At 35.6% G+C, this 27,711-nt stretch overlaps 1 protein-coding gene across 1 annotated transcript in view; it reads right to left on the bottom strand.

Annotated features, from left to right (window-relative positions):
- The window catches only part of LOC133327286 (serine-rich adhesin for platelets), a 174,349-nt gene extending 170,253 nt beyond the window's left edge, over positions 1 to 4,096 (bottom strand). Inside the window, exon 1 of the mRNA XM_061535841.1 lies at positions 3,988 to 4,096. Within this exon, the coding sequence (XP_061391825.1) occupies positions 3,988 to 3,989 (2 nt within the window). The 5' untranslated portion in view covers positions 3,990 to 4,096. The remainder of the gene's footprint in view (positions 1 to 3,987) is intronic.
- Positions 4,097 to 27,711: the final 23,615 nt, after the last annotated feature.

Below are 27,711 nucleotides of genomic sequence, written 5' to 3'. Positions count from 1 at the left end.
TTTAAATCCATGCCTTGTTTGGCTCTTGAAAAAATATTTTTTTAAAAATCCACGAAATTTTTTTTTTCTCCGGACCTATTCATATGTGTAAATTTCAAATAATTTCTTCCCTGCCCCCAAAAAATCCCGCAACCATTATGTGAAATAACTTATCAAAAAAAAAAAACCTATGTTCAGTTTATTTTTCTTCATTTCCATTTCAGTTCACTAAATTGATTTCTAAAATGTTTTCTTTTAATACAGCCATTATCTATTTTTCATCTCCTACTACAGAAAAAACACATATTTGTCTCCAAAAGAAGAAGAAGAAAAAGAAAAATAGGAAAGACACAAACCTGCTGCAAAAAAAGACCCGAATTCTTGTAGACAGACAGTCTGGAAACACTGAGGCGAGAAAAAAAACCGAGATTTTTTGTGAATGGAACTTAGAATTGGCATAGAAATGCGACAAAATCGCCCCCCTACCTCCAAGAGCGAGAGGAAAACGATTCCGACGACGATTACGGCATTTAGGACACATTGGAATGATGATTGAGTTGTTCAGTTCAGTTCTGGTTTTTTTCTTCGTTTTGCACTGATGCAAATAGTTCTTTCAGTGTGTTAGTGAATATGTATGTGTGTGTGTGTGTTTGTCGAAAAAAGGAAACATTTCATATCCGTTGTAGTGTGGCGAAAAACAACACAGATGTTTTTTATTCCATCTTTCATTCTTCTTTCTCTTCCGTTTTTTCGGATTTTTTTTCATGTTTATACCCTCCGTCATAGTATGGAGGGTATATTAGTTTGGTTTTTCCGTTTGTAACGCATCGAAATAATCCGACCTATAAAGTATATATATTCTTGATCAGCGTAAAATTCTATGACGATCTAAGCATGTCCGTCTGTCTGCTGTAATCTCTCTAGCGTCTAAACGAATTGAGATAGAACACCAAAATTTTGCATAGAGTCGTCTTTTGTCTGTAGGCAGGTCAAGTTCGAAGATGGGCTATATCGGTCCACGTTTAGGCATAGCTCCCATATAAGGGTAGCAGTATTTTAGGATTCCTTTTTCCAACGAATTCGCTGAAATTTGGTAAAGTGGGTTATATGTGCTATATCGGTCCACGTTTAGGCCTAGCTCCCATATAAGGGTACCCCCAACTTTGCAGTATTTTAGGGTTCTTGAGCGCGTTTTTCCAACGAATTCGCTGAAATTTAGTAAAGTGGGTTTTTTTTGAATACCAAATTTCTCCACTAAAAATTATTAATATAGGTCCAGTTTTTCTGGTAGCCCCCATATAACGGTACCTCCCAATTTTTAGTTTTTGGGGGGTTTTGACCGGATTTTTTCACCGAATTGGCTGAAATTTGGTACACTGGGTTCTTATTGGGTACTTAATGTCTCCACAAAATATTATAAATATAGGTCCATTTATGTCGGGTAGCCCTCATATAGGGGTACCCCCAATTTTCGGTATTTTGGCGTTCTTGAGTCCGTTTTGCATCCCAATTCGCTGAAATTTGGTACTTTGAGTTGTTATTGCGTAGCAAATCTCTCTACTAAAAATTATAAATATAGGTCAATTTTTTCGGGTAGCTCCCATATAACGGTACCCTCCAATTTTCGGTATTTTGGGGTTCTTGAGCACGGTTTTCACCCGAATCTGCTATAATTTGGTATTTTGTAGTCGTATATGGTAACAAATCTTCCTACCAAAAATTATTAATATTAACCCCCTTTTAGGGGTAGGCCCCTTATAACCCCCTTTTTATACCCTTCACCACTCTGTGGTACAGGGTATTATGTATTTGTGCATATGTTTGTAACAGGCAAAAATAATCGAGATAGACCCATGGTTCCTTTTGATAATACGCATAGAAACACTTTCTGAGTCGATTTATGCATGTCCGTCCGTCTGTCCGTCTGTTCATGTTAAATTGTAAACAAAGTACAGGTCGCATTTATGATCCGAATTGGATGAAATTTGGCATAGGCCACTTATTCGGCCCAAGGACGAACCCTATTGAAAATGGGAAAAATCGGTTCAGATTTAGATATAGCTCCCATATATATTTTCGTCCGATTTAAGGTAAATGGTGGACCAAAGTCCCTATATATCATTCAATTTGCACGAAATTTGGCATAGCGTAATGAATTATGTCTAGAATGATGTGCGTTAAGTTTCCTGGAAATCGGTCCAGACTTAGATATAGCTCCCATATATATTTTCGTCCGATTTAAGGTAAATGGTGCGCCAAAGTCCCTAAATATCTTTCGATTTGCACGAAATTTGGCATAGAGTACTGAATTAGGTCCAGGATGGCGTGTGTTAAGTTTCGAGAAAATCGATTCAGATTTAGAAATAGTTCCCGTATATAGCTTCGTCCGATTTTAGGTAAATGGTTCACCAAAGTCCCTATATATATTTCGATTTGCACGAAATTTGGCACAGTGTACTGAATTCAGCCTAGACTGATGAGTGCTAAGTTTAGTGAAAATCGATTCAGATATAGCGCCCATATATAGCTTTGTCCGATTTTATGTACATGGTGCATTAAAGTCCTTATATTTCTTTCGATTTGCACGAAATTTGGCATAGAGTACTGGATTAGATCCAGAATGATGTGTGCTAAGTTTCGTATAAATCGGTTCAGACTTAGATATAGCTCCCATATATATTTTCATCCGATTTAAGGTAATTGGTGCACCAAAGACCCTATATATTATGTGATTTGCACGCAATTTGGCACAGCGTAATTAATTAGATCTAGAATGATGTCTGCCAAGTTTCGTGAAAATCGGTCCTGATTTAGATATAGCTCCCATATATATTTTCGTCCGATTTAAGGTAAATGGTGCGCCAAAGTCCCTGAATATCTTTCGATCTGCACGAAAGTTGGGACAGCATAATTAATTAGGTCTAGAACGATGTATGTTAAGTTTCCTGATAATCGGTTCAGATTTAGATATAGCTCCCATATATATTTTCGTCCGATTTAAGGTAAATGGTGCACCAAAGTCCCTATATATCATTCGATTTGCACGAAATTTGTCATAGCGTACTGAATTAAGGCTAGAATGACGTGTGCTAAGTTTCGTGAAAATTTGTTCAGATTTAGATATAGCTCCCATATATATGTTCGTCCGATTTTATGTAATTAATGCACCAAAGTCCCTATATATCTTTCGATTTGTACGAATTTTGGTATAGGGCACTAAATGAAGTCTTGAATGATGTTGCTAAGCTTCGTGAAAAGATCCATAGCTAGGCCGGTTGACACAACGTACTGATGTAATATAAATTATTCTCTGGCAAGTTCCCCTGAAATCGGTTCAGATATATTCTACATATGTTAGGATACATATGTAGAATATATCCAAATTGGTGAAGGGTATCATATAGTCGGCCCAGTCCGACTTTACTACTTTCCTTACTGGTTCTTTTTTTTTTTTTTTTTTTTTTTGTAGAGGGTCTTCTTGTCTCGTTGTTGTGGCTTAGCTGTTTCCGTTTTTTCGGCCCCCCCGCTGAAGCCCCTGCTATGGATTTTTAATACCTCATGTGGTTTGTAGTATTTAAGTCTATAACAGACAGGACAATAAAAGAGGAAGAAGAAGTATGAAAGACTACGAAATTCACACACACACTCACACACATACAAAAATTATACAAAAGTGCCATAGACTTTGTGGGGTCGACCTACAAAACTATACACACACGCTCACACAAACACACACTAATGTATTTTTTTTTTAAGCCATATTTTTGTGTGAGTGAGTGTGTGTGTCTGATGGACAGATTTGTTTTCTTCCTTGACCCCTCTGCTTTAGGTGCAACAGAAAAGTGGGTGTGTGTATTTAGACAACAACGCCAACAAAAACGCTTCTTTACAAATTTTAGTTTCTGTTTCTTTAAAAAAGTTCAGTTCAGTCTTTGTTGTTGCTTTAAAACAACAAAAATAAAACAAAAAACATCTGAAAAAAAATGTTCATCCATTATTTGCACTTACATCGTATTTATTTGGCCTCATTGTACCCATTTATTTTGCATGTAATTTGGATTCGCATTCGGCTACGGTTTGCAGTGGCTACCAGCAGACAACAACATTTGTAAAAAAAACTACAAAAACAAAAAACAACAACACAACAAAATCAAATTCGATACTATTTTTTGGCTTTGCAAATATTCGATATTCAATATCCGACGACAACGACCGCAATGAGTAATAACGATGACGTTAACGACAACGACGACTAGTCAGACGGACTAGAACAAACGAACACAATGGCCGAGGGGGACACGTTATCCTTTTTCTTTTGCCGAAAACCGCCGAAACGTTTCCGATTTTTCTGGTGATTTTTTTTGTAAGGCCTCTTTTGACGCAATGCCGAAGATGGTTGGACGTCAGTGCGTTTTGGGTTCACTCAAGTTTTTTTTTTTTTGCTTTTTTGGGGGGTTTAAATGTTTTGTTGCTGGCCGCCTGCTGCTCCTGCTGTTTCCTTGATGGCTCCTTGGTATTGGTTTTGAATTTAATTTCTTATTTTTTAGGACGTTTTCCGTTCTCCAACTCTTTGTTCCGTTTTCGTTTAATTTATGTTTTGTTGTTTTGTGCAAGCAAAGCTGTTGTAAAGCCCTTCAATGCCGAATATCTAAAAATAGAAAGACAAGAAAAAAAAAATTAGATTTGACTTGTATTTCGAAAATGTTTTTTTTTTTTCTAACTTAAAAAATGACAACCAAGAAATGAGGAAGGATTTAAAAAAAAAAATTTTAAAAATCATGGCCTACAACAAATTAAAACCAGTAAGGTTTTAATTACGATTTCGTCCAACTCGAAAGATGTTTAGGGACTTTGGTACACCATTTACCTTAAATCGGGCGAAAATATGTATAGGAGCTATATCTAAATCAGAACCGATTTTCACGAAATTCAGCACACATCATTCCAGACTTAACTCAGTACGCTATGCGAAATTTCGTACAAATCGAATGATATGTAGGGACTTTGGTGCACCATTTACATAAAATCGGACAAAAATATATATGGGAGCTATATCGGAATCTGAACCGATTTTCACGAAACTTGGCACACGTCATTCTAGACTCAATTCAGTCCGATGTGCGAAATTTCGTGAAAATCGAAAGATATTTAGGGACTTTGGCACACCATTTACCTTAAATCGGACGAAAATATATATGGGAGCTATATCAAAATCTGAACCGATTTTCAGTAAAATTTACACACATCATTCTAGACCCAATTCAGTACGCTATGCCAAATTTCGTACAAATCTAAAGATATATAGGGATTTTGGCGCACCATTTACATAAAATCGGACGAAAATATATATTGAAGCTATTTCTAAATCTGAACCGATTTTCACGAAACTTAGCACACGTCATTCTAGCCTTAATCCAGTAGGCTATGACAAATTTCGGGCAAATCGAAAGATTTTCAGATATTTTGGTGCACCATTTACCTAAAATCGGGCGAAATATATATAAGAGCTCTATCTAAATCTGAACCGATTTTCACGAAACTTTGCACACATTATTATAGACGCAATTCAGTACGCTGTGCCAAATTTCGTGCAAATCGAAAGATATTTAGGGACTTTGGCGCACCATTTACCTTAAATCGGACGAAAATATATATGGAAGCTATATCGAAATCTGAACCGATTTTCACGAATCTCACCACACATCATTCTAGACCCAATTCAGTACTCTATGCAAAATTTGGTACAAATCCAAAGATATATAGGGACTTTGGTACACCATTTACCTTAAATCGGGCGAAAATATATATGGGAGCTATATCTAAATCTGAACCGATTTTCATGAAATTTAACACACATCTTTCTAGACTTAACTCAGTACGCTGTGCCAAATTTCGTGCAAATCGAAATATATATAGGTACATTGTTACACCATTTACATAAAATCGGACGAAAATATATATGGGAGCTATATCTAAATCAGGACCTACTTTCACGAAGTTTCACACACATCTTTCTAGACTTAACTCAGTACGCTGTGCCAAATTTCGTGCAAACCCTCACCGTGGATTGTGTTGTGATGTTCGGCTTATAATTGTAGCCTAAAGATCGAATCGAAAAATAGCACAAAAAATAAGTTTTCGGTCCACTTCATCCCAAAATTATTATCTGATCATCACTGAAAATTATAGGCGTTGTCCTCGACCAGGCGTTGTCCTCGACCACAACTGGAACCTCATGGAACATATCAAAGCGATCCGCGCTATATTTCCGCCCTCGAGTGTGGTAATGGTTTATTAAATAATATATGAATGGAGTACAGTTGAAGGACTCCCTCCTTAAGAAAATCGTTTAAAACTTATTAATCTTCCAACACTAGAACGAATACCTTTAATGCTGAGATCTATATTTTTAATAAAACTTTTACGCGGTCAAATTGACTCGACATTTCTAATCGGTGAAATCATGTTTAATGTACCTTCACGTCTTACTCGTAATTATATACCGCTTTATCTTCCTTTAGTGAGATCTAATTATGAGTTATGTAATCCCTTTAGATCACTATGTGAAATATATAACAACCTGTATAATCGCATCTCTTTATCTGATCCAATACATGTAATTAAAAATTCAATTCTAAATTTAGAACTGTAGAGTGCAAGCAGTTGCCAGATGTTTATGTTTTGTGTTTGTCTTTATTGTTGTGTTTAATTAATTAACTTTAAATTGTTTAACCGGCTGATGTTTACTGTAGCCGGTGTTTCCCAACATTACTAACCCTCCATAATCCGGATTATGGGGTGTACATTCTCCCTACGTTATGGGGAGGAGGCCCCCTCGGTCAGCAGGGGCGGGTAAGAGTGACGTGGGAACGATCGAAAAAAAGCACCTGTTAATATTTAATTGTAACTCCCACATCCTAATACATACGACAATATAATTGGTATCAGTTTAAAGGCCAGCCACTCCTTTTGGATATACTATCAACATCTCGGCTCTATGTCCTTCAGGAGTAAATATATACGCTGTAGAATACAAATTTTGTCATTTTATTACACAAAAGTTAGGATCCATTTGACCGATTGACAGATTTTTATCAAAACATGCATACTTATTCTTTGGCCCGATCCCCTTCTCAATGTTAAAATTCGCGATGTAGGGGTCTCTGCAGCCACCAGAAAATCAGACAAAAATAAAGTTTTTGGTCCATTTCATATCCTAAATATTAACCGATCTTTACCAAAAACAATAGGGGTCTTCATTGGCCAGAACCCATCCTACATGCAAAATTTCGTGAAGATTGTTCCATAACTGTGGCCTGTATCGTGTTTACAAATTATAATGGACAGACGGACGGACACACATGTCTAGTTTGACTCAGCTAGTCGAGATATGAAGATCGGTATACTTCGCGGCGTTACAAAAACTTGGGGCTGCACAAAGCTATAATACCCTGACAACATAGAAAAAAATCATTATTGTTAGGCCTTTAAGATAATAGTTTTTATACCCTTCACCACACTGTGGTACAAGGTATTGTAACAGGCAAAAGGAATCGAGATAGACACATGCTTCCTTTTGAGAATATGCATAGAATCACTTTCTGAGTCGATTTATGAATGCCTGTCAGTCCGTCCGTCCGTCCGTCTGTAGATGTTAAATTGTAAACAAAGTACAGGTCGCATTTATGATCCGATTTGGATGAAATTTGGCACAAGTCACTTATTTGGCCCAAGGACGAAACATATTGAAATTCAAGAAAATCGGTTGAGAATTAGATATAGCTCCCATATATATTTTCGTCCGATTTAAGGTAAATGGGGTACAAAAGTTCCTATATATCTTTCGATTTGCACGAAATCTGGCATAGAGTATTGAATTAGGTCCACAATAATGTGTATCAAGTTTCGAGAAAATCGGGTCACATTTAGATATAGCTCCCATATATATTTTCGTGCGATTTAATGTAAATGGTGTACCAAAGTCCCTATGTATCCTTCGATTTGCACGAAATTTGGCACAGAGTAATGAATTAAGTGTAGAATGATGTGTGTTAAGTTTCATGGAAATCGGTTCAGAATTAGATATAGCTCCCATATATATTTTCGTCCGATTTAAACTAAATGGGGTACCAAAGTTCCTACATATCTTTCGATTTGCACGAAATTTGGTATAGTCTACTGAATTAGGTCTAGAATGATGTGTGTTAAGTTTCATGGAAATCGGTTCAGATTTAGATATAGCTCCCATATATATTTTCGTCCGATTTTAGGTAAATGGTTCACCAAAGTCCCTGAAAATCATTTGATTTGCACGAATTTTGATATAGCGTATTGAATTAAGTCTAGAATGATGTGTACACCTCCTATATATATCTTCGTCCGATTTTAAGTAAATTGTGCATTAAAGATCCACAGCTAGGTCGATTGACACAACGTATTGAAATTAATATAAATTAATCTCTGGCAAGATTGCTTCAAATCGGAATAGTAGAATATACCCAAAAAGGTGAAGGGTATCATATAGTCGGCCCAGTCCGACTTTACTACTTTCCTTACTGGTTAATATTGTTGGTCTTCTGAAAAAAATATTTTTTAAAAATATCCTTGATTATTCTTCGGCATTCCCCAACAACATCCTGTAAACAGCGGGTTACACCCATGACTTGCAAGACGAACAAAATTAAACAACAATCCTTAACACAATTACATTTACCACTAAATAATTGATATCTTACTCAATGACGTTGCTATATTTGTATTCCTCAAAAAAAAAGAAAGAAAATATCCTTGTTAATTTACTTCACCCCCTTTCCGTTCGAGGAACAAAAAGTGGGTAAGGCTATTATTTAGAAATTCATTTAATGTTTCAATTTTATTTTCAAACTATTTGTTATTGTCATGTTCTGGCAACTTCTCCCCATCCGTTCGTATAACGTGCCGATGTTATTGTTATTTTTATTTCTTTCATTACGTTTATGTCACACTGCACAAACAGAAACAACCCAAAAGAAACAACCCAAAACTATTTAATGGTCTTATTACGAGACAATTAAATTTCTTACTTTTTCGTTCGATTCGTTTTTTTTTTCTTCTTCTTCGAGTCATGAACATGCAATGCAAGTGGATATTTTTGTAAGTACATTTTTATGTGTATGAATGTATGTGTATATATATGTGTGTGTGTGTGCTTGTGTGTTTAAGGGTGTATTAGAATTTTTAATGAGGGTTATAGTAGGTGTGACTTGGATTCTTCATAAGCCATTGCTATTACAAAAAAAGTTTGTTTCAAAATATGGGTCATAATCACATATGTGTGTGTGCGTGTGTTGTTTAATGTTTTTCTATTTACTTTTGGGTATTTGGTCAATACAAAAACATTACACAAATACGAACTTTTGACCAGGGTATAAAATCTCCCTACTAAAAAATGGACAATTTTTGGTCGATGCCACCCCAAGAACCCCAAGAGGCTAATCCACTTTCCACGGATGAAGCTCTAGCTTTCCTTCTAAAATATAACTTTTCAAAAGGGCGGAATAATGTAAGGGAGTGGTTTAAGTTGAAATCGGATAGATATAGATATATATGAGAGCTATGTCTAAATCAGATCCGATCAGAATCAAATTTGCAGAGACATATCTGATTTTCGTTATGATCGGGTGTATTTTTTGATATTGGCGTGGTTTAAACGTGAAATCGGAGGGAACATATATATGGATGTTATATCTAAATCTGACCCGATCTGAACGAAATTTTTTTAAGTTGTTTTTAGCCTATAAAAAACATGGAAACTAAATTTTACGATGATCGGATCTACTTTGTGGGTTTGGAGTTACTCAGGTGTGAAATCGGATAGAACATATATATTGGAGCTATATCCAAATCTGAACCGATTTCTTCCAAATTCGACACACTTATTTGCAGACTCAAAAAAATCATACCAACCAAATTTCATCGCCATCCGTTGTATATTACCGATTTGGTGCATCATAAACCTGAAATCGGATGAAAATATATATATGGGAGCTATATACAAATCTGAACCGATTTCTTCCAAATCAACAATAACAATTTTAGTGACAAAAAAAAAAATCCGTTGGGCCAAATTTCATGACGGATACTATGATTTTGTTGCCGCTATGAATTTTGCACAGAAAAAGTGGTCATTTGACCTATAGTGCGATGTTTCGGAGAGAGGGTTTTAGCCGCATTTTCCCATTGTAGCAGCTGTAATTTGGCATTTCCGAATAGTGGAGGGTAAAACACAATTTTAAGTAAAATTGTCTATATAGATCAAAATTTTTCTTTATAACCCACCCAAATAAAGGTACCGTTCATTTTTAACAATATTTTCCCATATAATTTTCGAAATATGTTCCAGTATTGACATAGCCTGCATATAAAGGTATATTGAAGATTTTAACCGAAGTTTTTGTAATTTGACAATTCGACAACATGGGTAGGGTAATTGATTCATATTATATCTATGGAAGGTCATTTACAATTGTGTATCAATACAGATCCTTTAAAAATTATTTTTGCCTATAGAAGACAAAAAAAAATATTTTTTCACCTGTGGACAGGTTTCAATCGGAACGGAATGATACCCTCCATTAAAATTATACTCTGCTTTAGGGAGCGCCAGGAGAAACAAATCATTAAGCTGTAAATGATTCATGGATGACATTTTTTGTAAAAAAACATTGGGTCCACTAAATGTATTGAGGGTCTATGGTAGAAAATTGACAGATATTTTATCTTTGAAGGATGATTTACCCACCGAAGACCATTTAAAATTTATTTTTTCACCTAAAAAAAAGGTTAGAAATTATATTAAGGTACTCTACTATGGATCCACGGTAGGAAATCGATTTTTTTATACCGTCCACCATATTATGGAAGGTATTTTAATTTTGTCATTCCGGTTGTAACTCATCGAAATATTAATTTCCGACTCTATGAAGTATATATATTCTTGATCAGGCTAAAATTCTAAGACGATCTAGCAATGTCCGGTCATCCGTCTGTCCGTTTGTATGTTGTAATCACGCTATCTTCTGAAGGAATTGAGATAGGGTGCTGAAATTTTGCAAAGGGTTGTATTTTGTCCGCAGGCAGATGAAGTTAGAAGATGAGGTATATCGGTTCACGTTTAGGCAAAGGCATAGGCATGTAAGGGTACCCTAAAAATGTCTGTATTTTGGGGTTCCTGAGCGCGTTTTTCAACTCAATTCGCTGAAATTCGACACATTGGATTCTTATTGGGTATTAATGTTCTCTACTTAAAATTATTGGTTCACTTTTTCTGGTAGCCCCCATATAACGGCACCAACCCATCGGTGCAGATATTGATATAGCACCCATATATATTTTCGTCCGATTTAAGGTAAATGGTGCACCAAAGTCCCGATTTATTTTTCGATTTGCACGAAATTTTTGCACAGCGTATTGAATTATGAGTAGAATGATGTGTGTTAAGTTTCGTGAAAATAGGTTCAGATTTAGATATAGCTTCCATATATATTTTCGTCCGATTTAATGTAAATGGTGCACCAAAGTCCAAATATATTTTTGATTTGCATGTAATTTGGTATAGTGTACAGAATTGAGTCTAGAATGATGTGTGCTAAGTTTCATGAAGATCCGTTCAGATTTAGATATAGCTCCCATATATATTTTCGTCCGATTTTACATAAATGGTGTACCAAACACCTAATGTTTGTCCGATTAACACGAAATTTTGCACAACGTAATTAAAATTTTAACAGTGCGGCGTAACGAATAGCGTGTATCAATTTTGCTAATAATCGTTTTCCATAAATTTGTCCCATGGTACGCATCGACGACTTTAAATCTGCCCGAATTAAATTAAATTTATCATAGGTTGCAGAAAGACATGAGTATGTTCCTTCGAGGGAACATTGACATACAATTGTAAGGATATATATGTACAATATACCCAAAGTGATGAAGGGTATCATATAGTCGGCACAGTCCGACTTAACTAATTTCCTTACTGGTTTTTATTAAAATAGTTATCTGATTTGTTCCGCATTTTGGGTTTGGTTCTAAGATTTTGTTGAAATCATTCTACCTGCGGAGGATATCGAGATAAAAAACTAGAACATGAGGTTCGGGAATAAACTATATATGATCTAGCCCGCATTTAGGCCTAACCCTAGCCCCTGAGTGGGAGGTACCAGAAAGAGTGGACCAATATTCCCCATCTTCGAACTTGAACTAAGTTTAGAAGAAATAATAAGATGTGTAAAGTTTGGATGAAATCCAAATGTTCTGAAACGGATTTGGTCCAAAGAAACATGGGGTCTAGAACCAATATTTCAATGAGGCACATTTTTATCGTATATACCCGCATTAGCCATAAGGATGAGGGTATAAATATCCATTAAAAATTGTGAAAATTGTATTATGGTTCCCATAATCGGTTTGTAGAAATGTCGGTATAGGCCCACTTTTTGGTATGTTCCCTATATTTTCATTTCAAGTATACCTGTCAATATATCTATGGTGGAGGTATCCAAAGTTCGGACCGGTCGAACTTAACGCTTTTTCACATGTTTATTTTTGTAAGGTCATTATTTATATTTATTCTTACCTATGGTAGGTCATTATGCAAATGCATTTTCCACCTGTGAAAGGATTTGAATCGGAATATAAATCGTCGGAAATATTCACCAATTTGTCTTCATAATCAAAATTTTTGAATTTTATGCACCAACCTTTAAATGACCTTTAATGTCCGAAGACCCCCCATTCCAAAACTCCATACACTTAAATCGAACCAAAAAAAAACTGTTTGCGGAAATGAAACAATTTTGGACCACTTAAAATAATACCCTCCCTAATGGACACCAGTAGTGCGGAATCAATCAAAATACGCAAAAACGCTTTAGATAAAACCGAGCCATGTGAATGCTATCCCACCAAAAAATACCTATCCATTACCAATGGAAATCAATTCACTTTCAAAACCAAAAGAAGAAGAAGAAGAAAAAAGAGAATATTTTATATTGCAATTTGACCGCATTTTCGGGTGACTGGATGGCTGGCCAACTAAATGGATGGATGGCTGGGTGACCAAACAGCTGTCCAAAACACATGAAGAAAGAAAAACAACAAAATAAAACAGGCCATACAATCTCAGTTGGCGGACAGTCACCCTTCCAAGAGATGGTTGTTGTTGTTGTTTGATGAGTGACCACAAAATAACAGACCACTGCATTAGGGCTTACATGTGTTTTTTCGGGTGGGGATGGAGAGAGAGAAGGCTCCACAACACCCACCCATTGAAACACCATATACATATGTATATGGGTTTATGTATATGTAGTGGTGTTGCCTCCCTCTCCTCTACACCACACTAACAATCGATTTTTATTTCCGGTATTTTCTATTCAGGTGCCTGGTGTTGTTCCTCTCATCACCTCAGCCATTAACTAAGTGGGTGCTTCGAGGATTGGTGAATGAAATCCTTTTTACCGATAATTAAGTCTATCTAATTGTTTTCCGACTTTTCCCTCCCCAAAAACCCCAAAAAAATATATTCCACTTATCACATTGTGAAAGCTATGCTCTTAAAAGCTTAGAGGAGATTTCCCAACAATTCAAGGATTTCATTGATTAAATGTTTGATCGCTAAGGAGAGGGTCGGGGCGGGATGGGTAGAAGGAGTAACGTAACGTGTAATGTGTATAATGGATGAAATAACCTGACTATTTTAGTCAGGTTATTTGTTCGATGTTTTCTTCGTTGTTGTTGTTGCCTAAATGTCTGGCACATAAGGTGTGAGGCAGGCATATAATAGGCAGACACACAGCCCGCCAGCCACAAAAGCTAGCCAGTCTGCCTCTGGGGGTTGTTTAATGGGGGCGATTGTCTAGCATTTAATTAATTTTGGTTTTTAAGTCTTCACGTTTCGGTTTTTTTCCTTCACTTACTATTTGAAAGCGAGTGTGTGTGTGTGTTTGTATGTGCTGTTGACACTTTGACCTATCAACCGAATTGCGTGTCAGCATATCTGGCTGGCTAACATGCATTAAATGTTTTTCTCTTTCTTTTTACAACAAAAACGAAAACAAGCAGACAAGAAAATTTATAACAAAAAGGAAACTAATTTTTATTCCTTCTTCTTCTTGTTATTCTATAAAACCTTATAGTACACACTCGATTTCATATGCTCGTATTTAGGTTTTAAGGGTTTCGTAAAGTTCGAACAAAGCATGAGAAATAGAATTTAATTATTTATAGAATTCAATCAATAATTTAAACAATATTTGAATTTGTTGTTTGAGGGGCCATCAAGAAATATAACAATTGAAAACAGCATTAAGTTCGGCCGGGCAGAAACTTTTAATACCCTCCACCATAGGTACATGAAATGAAAATATAGGGAACATACCAAAAATTGGGCATATAACGACAAACCGATTTGTGTAAACCATAATGTACACCAAATACAATTTTAAAAAACTTTTAATGGGAATTTTTTCCTAAAATCTGAGAACTCCATAACGTGGACCGATATTGATACGCATGATCGAGTATACAATCCTCAAACTACTGCAATTTAGATTGCAAATTTATAGTGTAGGAATTAGCGAATATTTGGGTTATCATTATATGAGAGCTATGCCTATGTCAATTTCGAACCCAATTTTTTTTATTTTAATATCTCAATATTTTCCTTCAGGAGGTATCATTATATGTGGAGATGCCTAAATACCTCCCGGTATATTTCATTATTGTCAGGTTCGAGTTTTTTGTTTGTTTCGATATCTTTAGAAGGCGGAAAATATGGCTAAATCTTCTTAGAAGGGGGTTATATGAGGACTACTCCTAAAAGGGGGCGAAAAATAATAATTTTTTTGTAAGGAGTTTTGTAACCATATACGACAACAAAATACCAAACTACAGAGAATTCGGTTGAAAAACGCTCTCAAAAATCTTAAATACCGAAAATTATTATGGGGACTACCAGAAAAAAACTTTTTAATGGATAAATTTGGTAACAAATAAAAACCCTATGTATCAAATTTCAGCAACTTCGGTGGAAAACGCGCTCAAGAACCCCAAAATACCGAAAATTGGGGGTACCCTTGTATGGAAGCTATGCCTAAACGTGGACCGATATAAACCGTCTGCGAACTTGACCCGACTGCTGACAAAAGCCGAATCTATGCAAAGTTTTGGCGATCTCTCTCAATTCGTTTAGACGCTAGAGTGATTACAAGAGACAGACGGACATACATAAACCGTCATAGAATTTTACGCTGATCAAGAATATAGGGTCGGAAATGATTATTTCGATGAGATAAAAGCGGAAAACAAAACGAATATACCCTCCATACTATGGTGGAGGGTATAAAAATGTGTGTTTATAAAAAGTTCATATGTTTTGGGGGTTTTCGAGGGGAATTAAGGGAGAAGATTATCCGATTGTCATTCGCCATATGGCCGATTCAAAGGGAAACCAATGAAAAAGGAATCGAATAGAAACGTAGTTAAATTCGGCCAGGCTTTAAACCGTCCCGCTTAAACCGTCCATCATGAAATACGTTTTTTATTCACCAGGATTACTATATGCCAAATTATACCCACTTTGATGAGAAAAATTCGGTTGAAAAAATTAATAATACCGAAAATAGATTTGGATCTTTTAATTGGGGGCTTTGTCAAAACATCAATTAATATCGAAATTTTAGTTCAATGGGAAAAAACTTCAAAAAATTCCGTACGTGGGGAGTTACTCTTATATGGATGCTAAATAAAAACATGGTTCTATTAGAATATTTTCCACAAATATGTATTTAACCTCTTAATATCCCGGAATGCCAAATTACACCCATTATGATTACATTAAACAAATACTGAAAATGTGGACCTACACTGGACCTTAAATGTGGGTTAAAGCCTTCACTGTTGTATGAGAGCAAATGTGAATCGATTTGGACCCCCCCTCAGAACTCGAATAATCAAATTAGAGCCATTTGAAATGAAAAACGCACCCAATACCGAAGAATGATAGGTACCGTTATATGGGGGCTGCCCCGAAACATGGGTCTATATTTATAATTTTTGGTAGGGTGATTTTCTACTCAATTTCGAATGAAGCTTATTTGGATACAACCTAAAAAAGTGGACCAAAAAGGACTGTTTTTAGTAAGAATATGTTCTACCAAATATGAACCCAAAATATTACAGCTGATTAGATTGAAAATCGTGTCCAGAAGCCGAATACACCCCCAATATTCGGTATTCATTATATTGGGGCTACTACGAAACATGGGTTAATATTAATACATTTTTGTACGTAGATTTCAATTCGATGAATACTCAATATATAAAATTACACAAAATTCCGTAGAAAAACGGACGCAAAAACTTCGAAATTCGGAAATCCCCCCTTTTCCGATATATTAGAACTGTACGAAAATGCAGACCGATATATACCATTTTCAATACCAAAAATCCTAAGAGTTGTAACAATTTTCAAAATTTCGGAGGTTTCTATTAAAATTGCGAACTCTATCATGATTTCAGCAGATAGGTGAATGGTCAGACGGACGGACTTGGCTAAACCGACATTGAATTTGAAAATCTGTCAAAAATATACATAGGAGTTATATCTACACTCAATTCAATACGCGATGAAAAATTTTGAATGAGAGACCCATTTCTAAAACTGATGGTGACTGGAGATGAGAAATGGATTACATACGATAACCCTGTTCGAAAACGATCGTGGTCAAGGAGCGGTGAAGTACCGCAAACGGTCGCCAAACCAGGACTAACGGCCAGGAAGCGCGGTGAAGCACCTCAAAGGTCGCCAAACCAGGGTGAAGCACCTCAAAGGTGAAGCTCTTCAAACGGTCGCCAAACCAGGACTAACGGCCAGGAAGGTTCTGATATGCATTTGGTAGGACTAAAAGGGGATTATTTATTATGAGTTGCATACATATGGCCAAACGCTAAATTCTGATCTCTACTGTCAACAACTGGATCGTTTGAAGATAGCAATTGACCAGAAACGGCCAGAATTGGCAAACAGGAGAGGTGTTGTGTTCACCAAGACAACGCTAGGCCACACACACCTACAGGGACTCGCCAGAAACTTCGGGAGCTTGATTGGGAAGTTTTAATGTATCGCCATTATATTTTTCTTGCATTGCAAAATGTCTTTAATGATTCTTTAAATTGGTATTTAGAGAGGATTGTGAAAATCGATTACTATAGTTTTTTTGCAAATAGAGAACAGGACTTCTATGAGAGAGGCATTAGGAAGTTATCTTTAAAATGGTAACAAATCATACAATAAAATGGTGCATATTTAACCCAAATCGGACATTCCGATGCATGTTAAATAAAGTCTTATAGTTCATATAGAAATAATGGATTTCTTTTTCTCCAACCTAATGTATATGGGGACCACATCGAAGACAGAACCGATATCAACGAAACCTTACACACATCATTCTAGACTCCATTCAATATGCTAGGCACAATTTCGTCCCAATGAGAAAAACTATAGACGAATATATATAGAAGCTATATCCCAATTTTTGTCCGATTTGAATCAATTGGGCACGCTATGCTAAAGTTAATTTTAATCGGACAATCTTTTATATTGGGGCTTTCCGCTACTATGATACTCTTTTGATGTTTTCCATAGAAATTGGCTCAAGCTTTGGTCCTAGTCCACTATAATGGTTCCATCCCCCTCATTATTTGGTCTTTATTGGCACGGCTTTGGCACAAACGTCAGTCGATCCATACGACCATATAGAGGGCCAGCCAAACTGGTATAGGTGTATTGATAATCCCTGGCAGTAATTGTCCCAATATATTTTAGGTATTTTTAATGTCCACCTCCTGGTGTTGAACGTTCGATCTATAAATAAAGCCCCATATAAAGCTCCAGCCAAATTGGTATATGTATTTTTGATGGTCCCTGGAACATTTTCCAAACGATTCGAAGCGCCGTTACGTCATATGGGAGTGTAAACCTCTTCTTCACAGAAACTTATCAAAATAAGTTCATGTTTCTTCATAGCCCCATACAAAGGTTGCGGTACTTTTATGTCCTAGTCAAATTTTCCAACTTGAGAGTCTGCAGTTTGGTATTTCGCTTTCTCCTGGCAGCAAATTCTCCATGACGTATAACCTCCTTTTAGGTATTATTAAAGTCTACCACATGCTGTTGAAAAATATGGGTCGACCTATAGTTATAAACCCCATATAAGGGTCTAGCCAAGTTGATATATCTAGTTTGATAATCACTGACAGATTTTCCAACCAATGTAACTAGTTCAACAATTCGAATGGATATTCCAGCATATTGTTGGATAAAAATTTTCTTCACAGACGGCTGTCAGTATAAGTCCATGTTTCTACATAGCCTCCATATAAAGATCTCGCGTCTTTATGCGAAGGTTCAAGGCGTTAGTCCATTTTTTTTAACATGAGGGTCTGCAATTTGACAGCAATTCCTCATAACATATAGCCTCCATATAAAAGTCCCGATCGATTTTAGATATGTTTAAGGTATAAAACGTTCGGCCCGGATAAACTTAAAGAATTTAAGATCAAAGCATTTTAAATTTCTCAACTTTTTGGTTTTAATAGCACTGATACGTGTAATATCACTGACACAATTCCCTTTTCTCACAGCACATTTTCACAATTTCCCTTTTGAAGGCTACGCACCGAACACAACAAATAAATTGACAAAAAAAAAAAAAAAAAAAAACACCACGAATTACAATTGCAAAAAAGAAAAAAAATGCCGGATTTATTCTGATTCCGATTCGTTGTTGTTGCTTTTTTCCCCAAACACTTCGACCAACCTTGTAACCGACGAACGACGACAAGCCTCTCTGAGCCACTGGACAAACACTGAAATGTGTTCTAATTTTTATATCACTTGTTCGCAGATGCTGCTGTTCGCATTTCACGTTTCAATTTGGGGGTTTTTGCACATTGTTGCTGTACAAATTCCTCAGTTTTTTGGCTAATGTTCCCGTTTTTAAGGCGAATTTCTAAATTCTACTACAAAACTTTGCTGGCTTATTCCAGAAAATCATTTATTATTCATTTACATATTTCTTGTTGTTTTTTGTTGTTGTTGTTGTTGTTTTCATTTTGTTTTTTTGCACATAACTTCCGTTGAACCAGGAAGTTCTGGTCTAAACTATTTTTCCACATAGTTTTACATTATTTGCTGGTTGTTGTTGTGCGGTTCTAATGATGGCAAGACGTGCTTTATCGCGTGTATCACCGATTGTTTTTTTTTTGCAGTTTTGCTTCTGTTTTTCTTTCTCTCGCTTGTTTTTATTTCATTTTATTTCAAATTTTGTCGTCGACAAATCCGTTTCGATATTCGTACCTCTGCCTGACTGGCTGACATGGAACTGTTGGAGCTGAATCGAATGACTGCTTGACTGCCTGCCTCCTTGGCTGAATTTACTGTTTGGACTACTCTGTTTTTCTTGGTTCGATGTGAGTTTGTGTGCGGCTGAAGGAAAAATATTCACGTAATAATTGATTTGTGTGTCACAAATGTCACACACAGAACGAAGTGTCACAGACACCACACACCGAATGGCCAAGAAAATGACAATTCGAATAAAATGAGAGAGAGAGAGAGCCAGTGAGCGAGAGAATGAGAGTAACCAATCGGAGAGTGATTATTTTCGAAATGGATAGAGTATTCGTATTTTAGAGAGCATACTTTGAGAGAAGAAGAGAGTACTGCATAAGTATTTTCTCCTGAGAGAGGGAGTGAGAGAAGAAAACCTTCGCAATGCAATAGCGTATTTTACCATGTGCTTAATATTTTCAACAAATATCAGGGATGGAAAACCTATTTCAGTGAACAAAGAATAAAGGGTATAAAAATATCTTCATTAAAAACTCCGCCTTAATGAACCCCAAACAAATATTCTTCCACATATCCACGCCTTATGTGAGTTCCGAAAAATATTTGTCTTAATGTCCACGCCTTATATCCAAAAAAGAATCTTCCTAATATTTACAAATAGTCTTTAAAAAATCCAGGCTTCCTTGGGGTTTCTTAAAAATATGCTTTAAAAAAATCCAAGCCTTCTTGAGGTTCCATAAAAATCCAAGGCTTCTTGAGGGTCTTTAAAAATATCCTTTAAAAGACCAAGCCTTCTTGAGGGTCCTTGAAAATATTCTTCAAAAGTCCAAGCCTTCATGAGGTTCCTTAAAAATATCCTTCAAAAGTCCAAGCCTTCTTGAGGGTCCTTGAAAATATTCTTCAAAAGTCCAAGCCTTCATGAGGGTCCTTAAAAATATTCTTAATAAAATCCAGGTGACCTTGAGGGTCCTTAAAAATATTCATTAAAAAATCAAAGCCTTCTTGAGGGTCATTAAAAACATCCTTCAAAAGTCCAAGCCTTGTTGAGGGTCCTTAAAAATATCCGTCAAAAATATAATCCTTAAAAATATCCATCAAAAGTCCCAGCCTTCTTGAGGGTCCTTAAAAATATCCATCAAAAGTCCCAGCCTTCTTGAGGGTCCTTAAAAATATCCTTCAAAATTCCAAGCCTTCTCGTGGGTCCTTAAAAATATCCTTCAAAAGTCCAAGCCTTCTTGAGGGTCCTTAAAAATATCTTTCAAAAATCCAAGCCTTTCTTGAGGGTCCTTAAAAATATACTTCAGAAATCCAAGCTTTTCTAAGTGTCCTTAAAAATCTTCAATAAACCAGTAAGGAAAGTAGTAAACTCGGACAGGGTCTACTTTATGATACCCTTCACCACTTCGGGCCAGTGTTCCCTCGGAGGAGCTCACTCATGTCTTTCTGCAGCCTATGACAAATTTATGGTAAACGATTTTTAACAAAAATTGATACTCGCTATTCGGTACGCCGCACTGTAAAAAAAATTCATTTCAATCAGACACCCGTTCGAAATAAATATGGAAGCTATGGCTGCATATGTACCAATTTCAACAAAACACAATAATGTCATTCAAGTCTCAATTTGAGTTTGGAGTTTGGTGCACCATTTATGTAAAATCCGATTTCGATATGGGAGCTATATCGCAATCTGAACCGATTTTTGACGAAACTTAGCACACATCGTGCTAGACTTAATTCAGTACGCTATGTCATATTTTGAGCAAGTCCAAGGATATAAAGGGATTTTGGTGCACTATTTACCTAAAATCGGGCGAAACTATATATGGGAGCTATATCGCAATCTGAACCGATTTTCACGAAACTTAGCACACATCTTTCTACACTTAAATCCGTACATTGTGCCAAATTTCGTGCAAATCGAAGGATATAAAGGGACTTTAGTGCCCCATTTTCATAAAATCGGACCAAGCTTTATATGTGAGCTATATCGAAATCTGAACCGATTTTGACGAAATTGAACACACATCGTTCTACACTCAATTCAGTACGTTATGCCAAATTTCATGCAAATCGAAGGATATATAGGGACTTTGGTGCACCAATTACCTTAAATCGGACGAAAATATATATGGGAGCTATATCGAAATCTAAACCGATTTTCACAAAATTTAACACACATCATTCTAGGCTTAATTTAGTACGCTGTGCCAAATTTCGAGCAAATTCAAGGATATAAAGCGACTTTGGTACACCATTTACATAAAATCGGACGAACATATATATGGGAGCTATATCAAAATCTGAACCGATTTTCATGCAATTTAACATATATCTTTCTACACTTAATTCAGTACGCTATGTCAAATTTCGTGCCAATCGAAGGATATATAGGGACTTTGGTGCACTATTTACCTCAAATCGGACGAAAATATATATGTGAGCTATCTCTAAATCTGAAACTTTTCACGCAACTTACAATACATATTCTACACTTAATTCAGTACACTGTGCCAAATTTCGTGCAAATCGAAAAACATAAAGGGACTTTGGTGCCCCATTTACATAAAATCGGACAAAGCTATATATGGGAGCTATATCGAAATCTGAACCGATTTTTACGAAACTTACCACACATTATTCTAGGCTTAATTCAGTACGCTATGCCAAATTTCGTCCAAATCCGAAGACATGTAGGGACTTTGCTGCCCCATTTACATATAATCGGGCGAAGCTATATATGGGAGCTATATCTAAATCTGAACCGATTTTCACCAATTTCAATAGGGTTTGTCCTTGAGCCAAATAAGTGACATGTGCCAAATTTCATCCAAATCGGATTATAAATGCGACCTGTACTCTGTTTACAATTTAACATGGACAGACAGACGGACGGACTGACATGCATAGATCGACTCAGAAAGTGATTCTATACATACACTCAAAAGGAACCATGTGTCCATCTAGTTTCCTTTTTGTCTGTTACAAACACATGCACAAAGACATTATACCCTGTACCACATCGTGGTGAAACCTGCCTTCTTGAGGGTCCTTAAAAATATCCTTAAAAATCCAAACCTTCTTGAGGATCCTTTTAAAATCCACACCTTCTTGAGGATCCTTCAAATATCCTTATACAATCTAAGCCTTTTTGAGGGTCCTTAAAATATCCAAGCCTTCTTGAGGGTCCTTAAAAATATCCTTAAATATCCAAGTCTTCTTGAGGGTCCTTAAAAATGTCCTTAAAAATCCAAGCCTCGTTGTGGGCCATTAAATAATATTCTTAAAAAAATCTACGCCTTTCAGACCCTTGTGGGTCATTAAACAATATTCTTAAAAAAAATCTACGCCTTTCCGATCCTTATGGGTCATTAAATAATATTGTTTGAAAAATCTACGCCTTTCAGATTCTTGTGGGTCATTAAATAATATTCTTTAAAAAATTTACACCTTTCAGATCCTTGTGGGTCGTTATATAATATTCTTTAAAAAATTTACACCTTTCAGATCCTTGTAAAAATATTCTTTAAGAAATCTAGGCCTTGTAGATCCTTATAAAAATATTCTTTAAGAAATCTAGGCCTTGCAGATCCCTATAAAAATATTCTTTAAGAAATCTAGCCCTTGCAGACCATTATAAAAATATTCTTTAAGAAATCTTGGCCTTCCAGATCCTTGTAAAAACCCTTAAAAAATATTCTTTAAAAAATCCACGCCTTATATGGACCCTTAAAAATATTCTTTAAAAAATCCACGCCTTGTATGGACCCTTGGAAATATTCTTTTAAAAATCCACGCCTTATATGGACCCTTAAAAATATTATTTAAAAAAATCACCGCCTTATATGGACCCTTAAAAATATTCTTTAAAAAAATCCACTCCTTATATGGACCCTTAAAAATATACTTTTAAAAAATCCACGCCTTATATGGACCCTTAAAAATATTCTTAAAAAAATCCACGCCTTATATGGACCCTTAAAAAATATTCTTTTAAAAATCCACGCCTTATAGGGACCGTTAAAAAATATTCTTTTAAAAATCCACGCCTTATATGGACCCTTAAAAATATTTTTAAAATAATTAAATCTTATTTGGGTATCTGAAAAATATTCTTCAAAAATTGCACGTCAAGAAAATATCCACCTCTGTACTGTTGCAGATGCTTCTCTTTTATTCGGAGAGAGAGAGTGAGAGAGAATTTCGACCCCATATTTTTTCAAAACACGTGAATCTTTAAAGAGCATGAGAAATAGAGCACAGCGGAGAGAGAGAGCCAATTGCTTTTGTTTTGATTTTCTCTGTCTGCCCTGCCATGACTCACTCACGAGTAGTTGTGATGAATTTTTCCACAACAACAACAAAAAAGAGCAACAAAGCTCTGCTCTGTTCATGACTTCCAGGATGAGGGGGGGTTCTTCAACTACAAACTAATTGGGGTTGTTAATTTCTTGTTCACAGGACGAACAAAAAAAAATACGAACTACCGACCGACCATCCAAGCGAGCGAGCGAACGTATGGCGTGTGTCATGAAAATATTATTTCCTATTTTTTTGACACTTTGTCATTGTCACTACTGTGTGGTTCATAATAATTTGAAGATTTTTTTTCGGTCGGAAAAAAACTTCAGAAAGGGGGTCGGTCGAAATTTTAAGGATGTCCACATTTATTTTGCTATTTGTCTTTTTGTTTTCGATGATGTGAGTTGAAATAAAAATTGGATTTTTCCATTCTTTCATATCCTTGTATATCCTTACCATGCAAAATTTTCATCGGCCAGAGTGTTGCCCAGGTTCTGAGCCCTCTTTTAGTTATTTTGCTTTGTTATATAATGTGAATGAATGTTGTTGTTGTTTTTATTTTCTTTTTTCACTTTTAGAGCATATCATAAAAAAATTATAAAAAGCGGACACACACACTCCCGAATATTTTTTTCTTCTGCTAAATAAATCAAACCGGAGCTCTAGATTTTCCTCTAATTTTTTTTTTTGGATTCCGAATTTTGTTATTTTCTTCTTTTTTTGCTCGGATTTTCCTTTTATCTTTTTTTTTTTGTTGAGTCGTTCGTTTGTTTTCTTTTCGGCCTTATAATCTTCGTTTTACACCAAGACGTTGTTCGAGATTACGTTTTGCCTCGGTCACTTTGATAAAAAACAGACACACACACACACATACAAAACATTGAAAACCTCTTCGCCTCACCAAGCCATCCATCCATCAATCAATCACTCACTCACATTCATACACTCAGAATCAATCAGTCAGGCACTCACTCACTCACGCGATACACTCACGTCTTGTCGTGGCTTTTCACTTCACTTCTAAAAATCCAAAATCAAAACTTTTTGAAGTGAAAAAAAAAAAAATAAAAAATAATTCTTAAATAAGACAGACTGACAGATAGGCAGACAGAAACTTAAAAACGAGGAATTGCCATTCGCGAGTCTCAGCTTGAGTTGGATGTTGTGAACCCAACCAAATGCGATACGTAACTGAGGCACTGAGGCAACGTGTGGCCCAACATGGTGCAGCGAAATTCGAAATTCAATCAACAATAGCAACAAACAGAACAACAACAACAACAATAACAACAGCAGCAACAAAAAGCTTGAACGTAAAGTGTAGTAGCGTTGAATGGATGGCTGACTGGATGGTTGGTTGGTTGGCTGGTTGGTATGGAAGGTGGAACACCACACAGTCAGCTAGTCAGCCAATATTTGCCAACAGTTTGTGATGGAGAACCTTACTCTGTGCTACTCACCACATTTTTGAGAGCGAAAAAAAAGAGAGTTATGGCAACGTCTAGGTTGGCAGCAATGCAAAACCTTGCCGTAACTGCTGCTGCGGCTGGTGCCACTGCCACTTCGTGCAATGTGCCAGGCTGGTGTTCTGCAGGGAGCACATTCACTCTATGTGGTAGGATATTTTTGCAAAGCCATTTCAGGAACAGTGGGTTCATTTAGAAAACTGAATATTTTTTTCGAAGGATCCACAAGAAGTCCTCGATTTCTAAAGAATAATTTTTAAGGAAAACAAGGCCTTAAAGAATAACAACTGACTATATTTTTTCTAGGGGCTATCACGGCGTAGATTATCTGAGAAGTGGATTTTTTTAAATATTTGTATATATTTTTATATTTTTATACTTTTTCTGGGACTTATCTGAGGTGTGGATTTTTAAAATGTTTTTCTGGAACATATCTAAGACCTGGATTTTTAATTATTTTTTTTTTTTTAATATTTTTTGGGGATTTACCTGAGGCATGGTTTTTTTCTGGACTTTTCTGAGGCATTTTTATACCCTGTGGTACAGGGTATTATGTCTTTGTGCATATGTTTGTAACAGGCAAAAGGAAACGAGATAGGCACATGGTTCCTTTTGAGAATATGCATAGAATCACTTTTTAAGACTAATTAAGAATTATTTTCCAATATTTAAAATTAACTTCAAAATTTCCTGCCGTTAGAATTTGCACATCAATAGCAAAAATACAACTTTGTGTTTTCGCACAAAGTGACTGATGTCAAATTCTAACTAGTAAACAAAAAAGAGCGCCACTTTGCAACAACAAGCGATCACTTGTTTTTTGGATTTTCGTCCACATCACACTTGTTTTTGGATTTTCGTCCGCAGCTCAGCCATATTGGATATTCGTCCACTTTTCAACCTATTATTATAAAAGGTAAAATATTGTTTATCCAAACAATATTCAATAAAGAATTTAATTTATATTTTATTTGAAAAAACTAAAATTTTTTCGTTTTATTTTCTTTTGGTTTTATTTCTTTTATTGCCTCCGCAAACATTGGTCCATTCGAGCCGAATCGAATTGGTGTCCTCAACAACAACAAAGAAGAAGAACTAATTGGTTTTTTTGCATTTTTTTTCAAAGGCGTTCTGACTCCGTCAGCATCACATCAACGAGAAGATATAAACTATCCGATCATCATCCCTCCTCAATTACTAAATTACACATACAATTGTTTAAGGTGAGTACCGTCAATATTAGTGAGCATACGCGAGTGTTTTTTTCTTTTGTTTACAAAATATAAACAAGTGATATTTCAAAAACATACAGACGTCCGTCTTACAACACCGTCACGCGTTGTTGTTGTTATTCTCTTCAAGAATAACTTCACTGCATATTCTCATTTAGCGAGAATACAAAAAAAAATAATAATAATAAGCGAAACAAAAAGTGCAGTGAACCTCTCAGTGATAGTTGTTGGTGTAATAATTTCGTTTGAAATAATATTCCTATTGTTGTTAGTGTTTTTATCCAAATTCCAACAGTCCAAAGTTTAAAAAAGAAGGAATAAAAACACTAACAAATTTCCTAGTCACCAACTGTTCAGTGGTTGTAACAACAACTATCACTGCTTGGCTGTTTATCGTTGAACGATTATTCACACACACGCACGCACACTTATATCGTAATTTCGAGGGCCGGTTACTAAGTCAACGTACGAAGGCCGGTGAAAAAGTTTGGTAAATTAAAATAAAAATTTTTTATTGAATTTTTTTTCGGGATTTTGGAACAGTTTGAAAATTAATTTGTAAGGTCGACCTACGGTGCACCCTACATTTAACGGGAAATAAATTTTCAACATTTTTATTATTGCCTACAATTACAATATACCATTTGAATATAATTTGTTCTACTTAATATTTTCTGGGAAAATTTGTTGTTGTTGGACCTCGAAGTGCATTTTACAGTCCATGCACCCTACATTCGGTCAACATTTTTGATTAATTTGAATTTTCTTTATTTTCTTTGAAATATTTTTGAAAATTTATAAATTGTTGTTTTTCTTACGGAATACAGTAATTAGTGTATTATTCAATACACTCAACGAAATTTAGTACACATAGAAAAATTTTGTGATTTTTTCATACACTGTGAAAAATACGTTTGATTATTTTTTGCATATTTTTTGAGTTTTATTGTATTTTTTCAATAAAATATTTTGGTATTTGGTATTTTTTATAAAATCTCAAAAATATTTCGGATTTCTTGAAAATATTTTCGTATTTTTTATTGGTTTTCTTCGAAACCTTTTGTTTTCAAGTTGAGATTTTGGATTCTAATATAGAATTTTGTGAAGTTTATTGACATTTTTCAAGTTTTATTCAATTTAACTTTGTTTTTTACTCAATTTTTGATATTTTCTATTGTTTGAAGTTGAAAGTTTCATATATAATTTTCCTACAATGTCGCTTACTCCACTAGATTTCTTCATTCGAGCTGCTGATGCTCTGATCAAATTCGATGCTAACATCGTTTCTCTGCAAGATGAAGATTTTGATATTTATGCATTAGAAATACAGGCTGCT

Source organism: Musca vetustissima, unplaced genomic scaffold, assembly GCF_032173495.1.
Source record: "Musca vetustissima isolate MV318-11 ecotype Yass unplaced genomic scaffold, APGP_CSIRO_Mvet_v1 utg28967, whole genome shotgun sequence".
Taxonomy (NCBI): domain Eukaryota; kingdom Metazoa; phylum Arthropoda; class Insecta; order Diptera; family Muscidae; genus Musca; species Musca vetustissima.
This window is presented reverse-complemented; position numbering and strand designations above follow the sequence as displayed.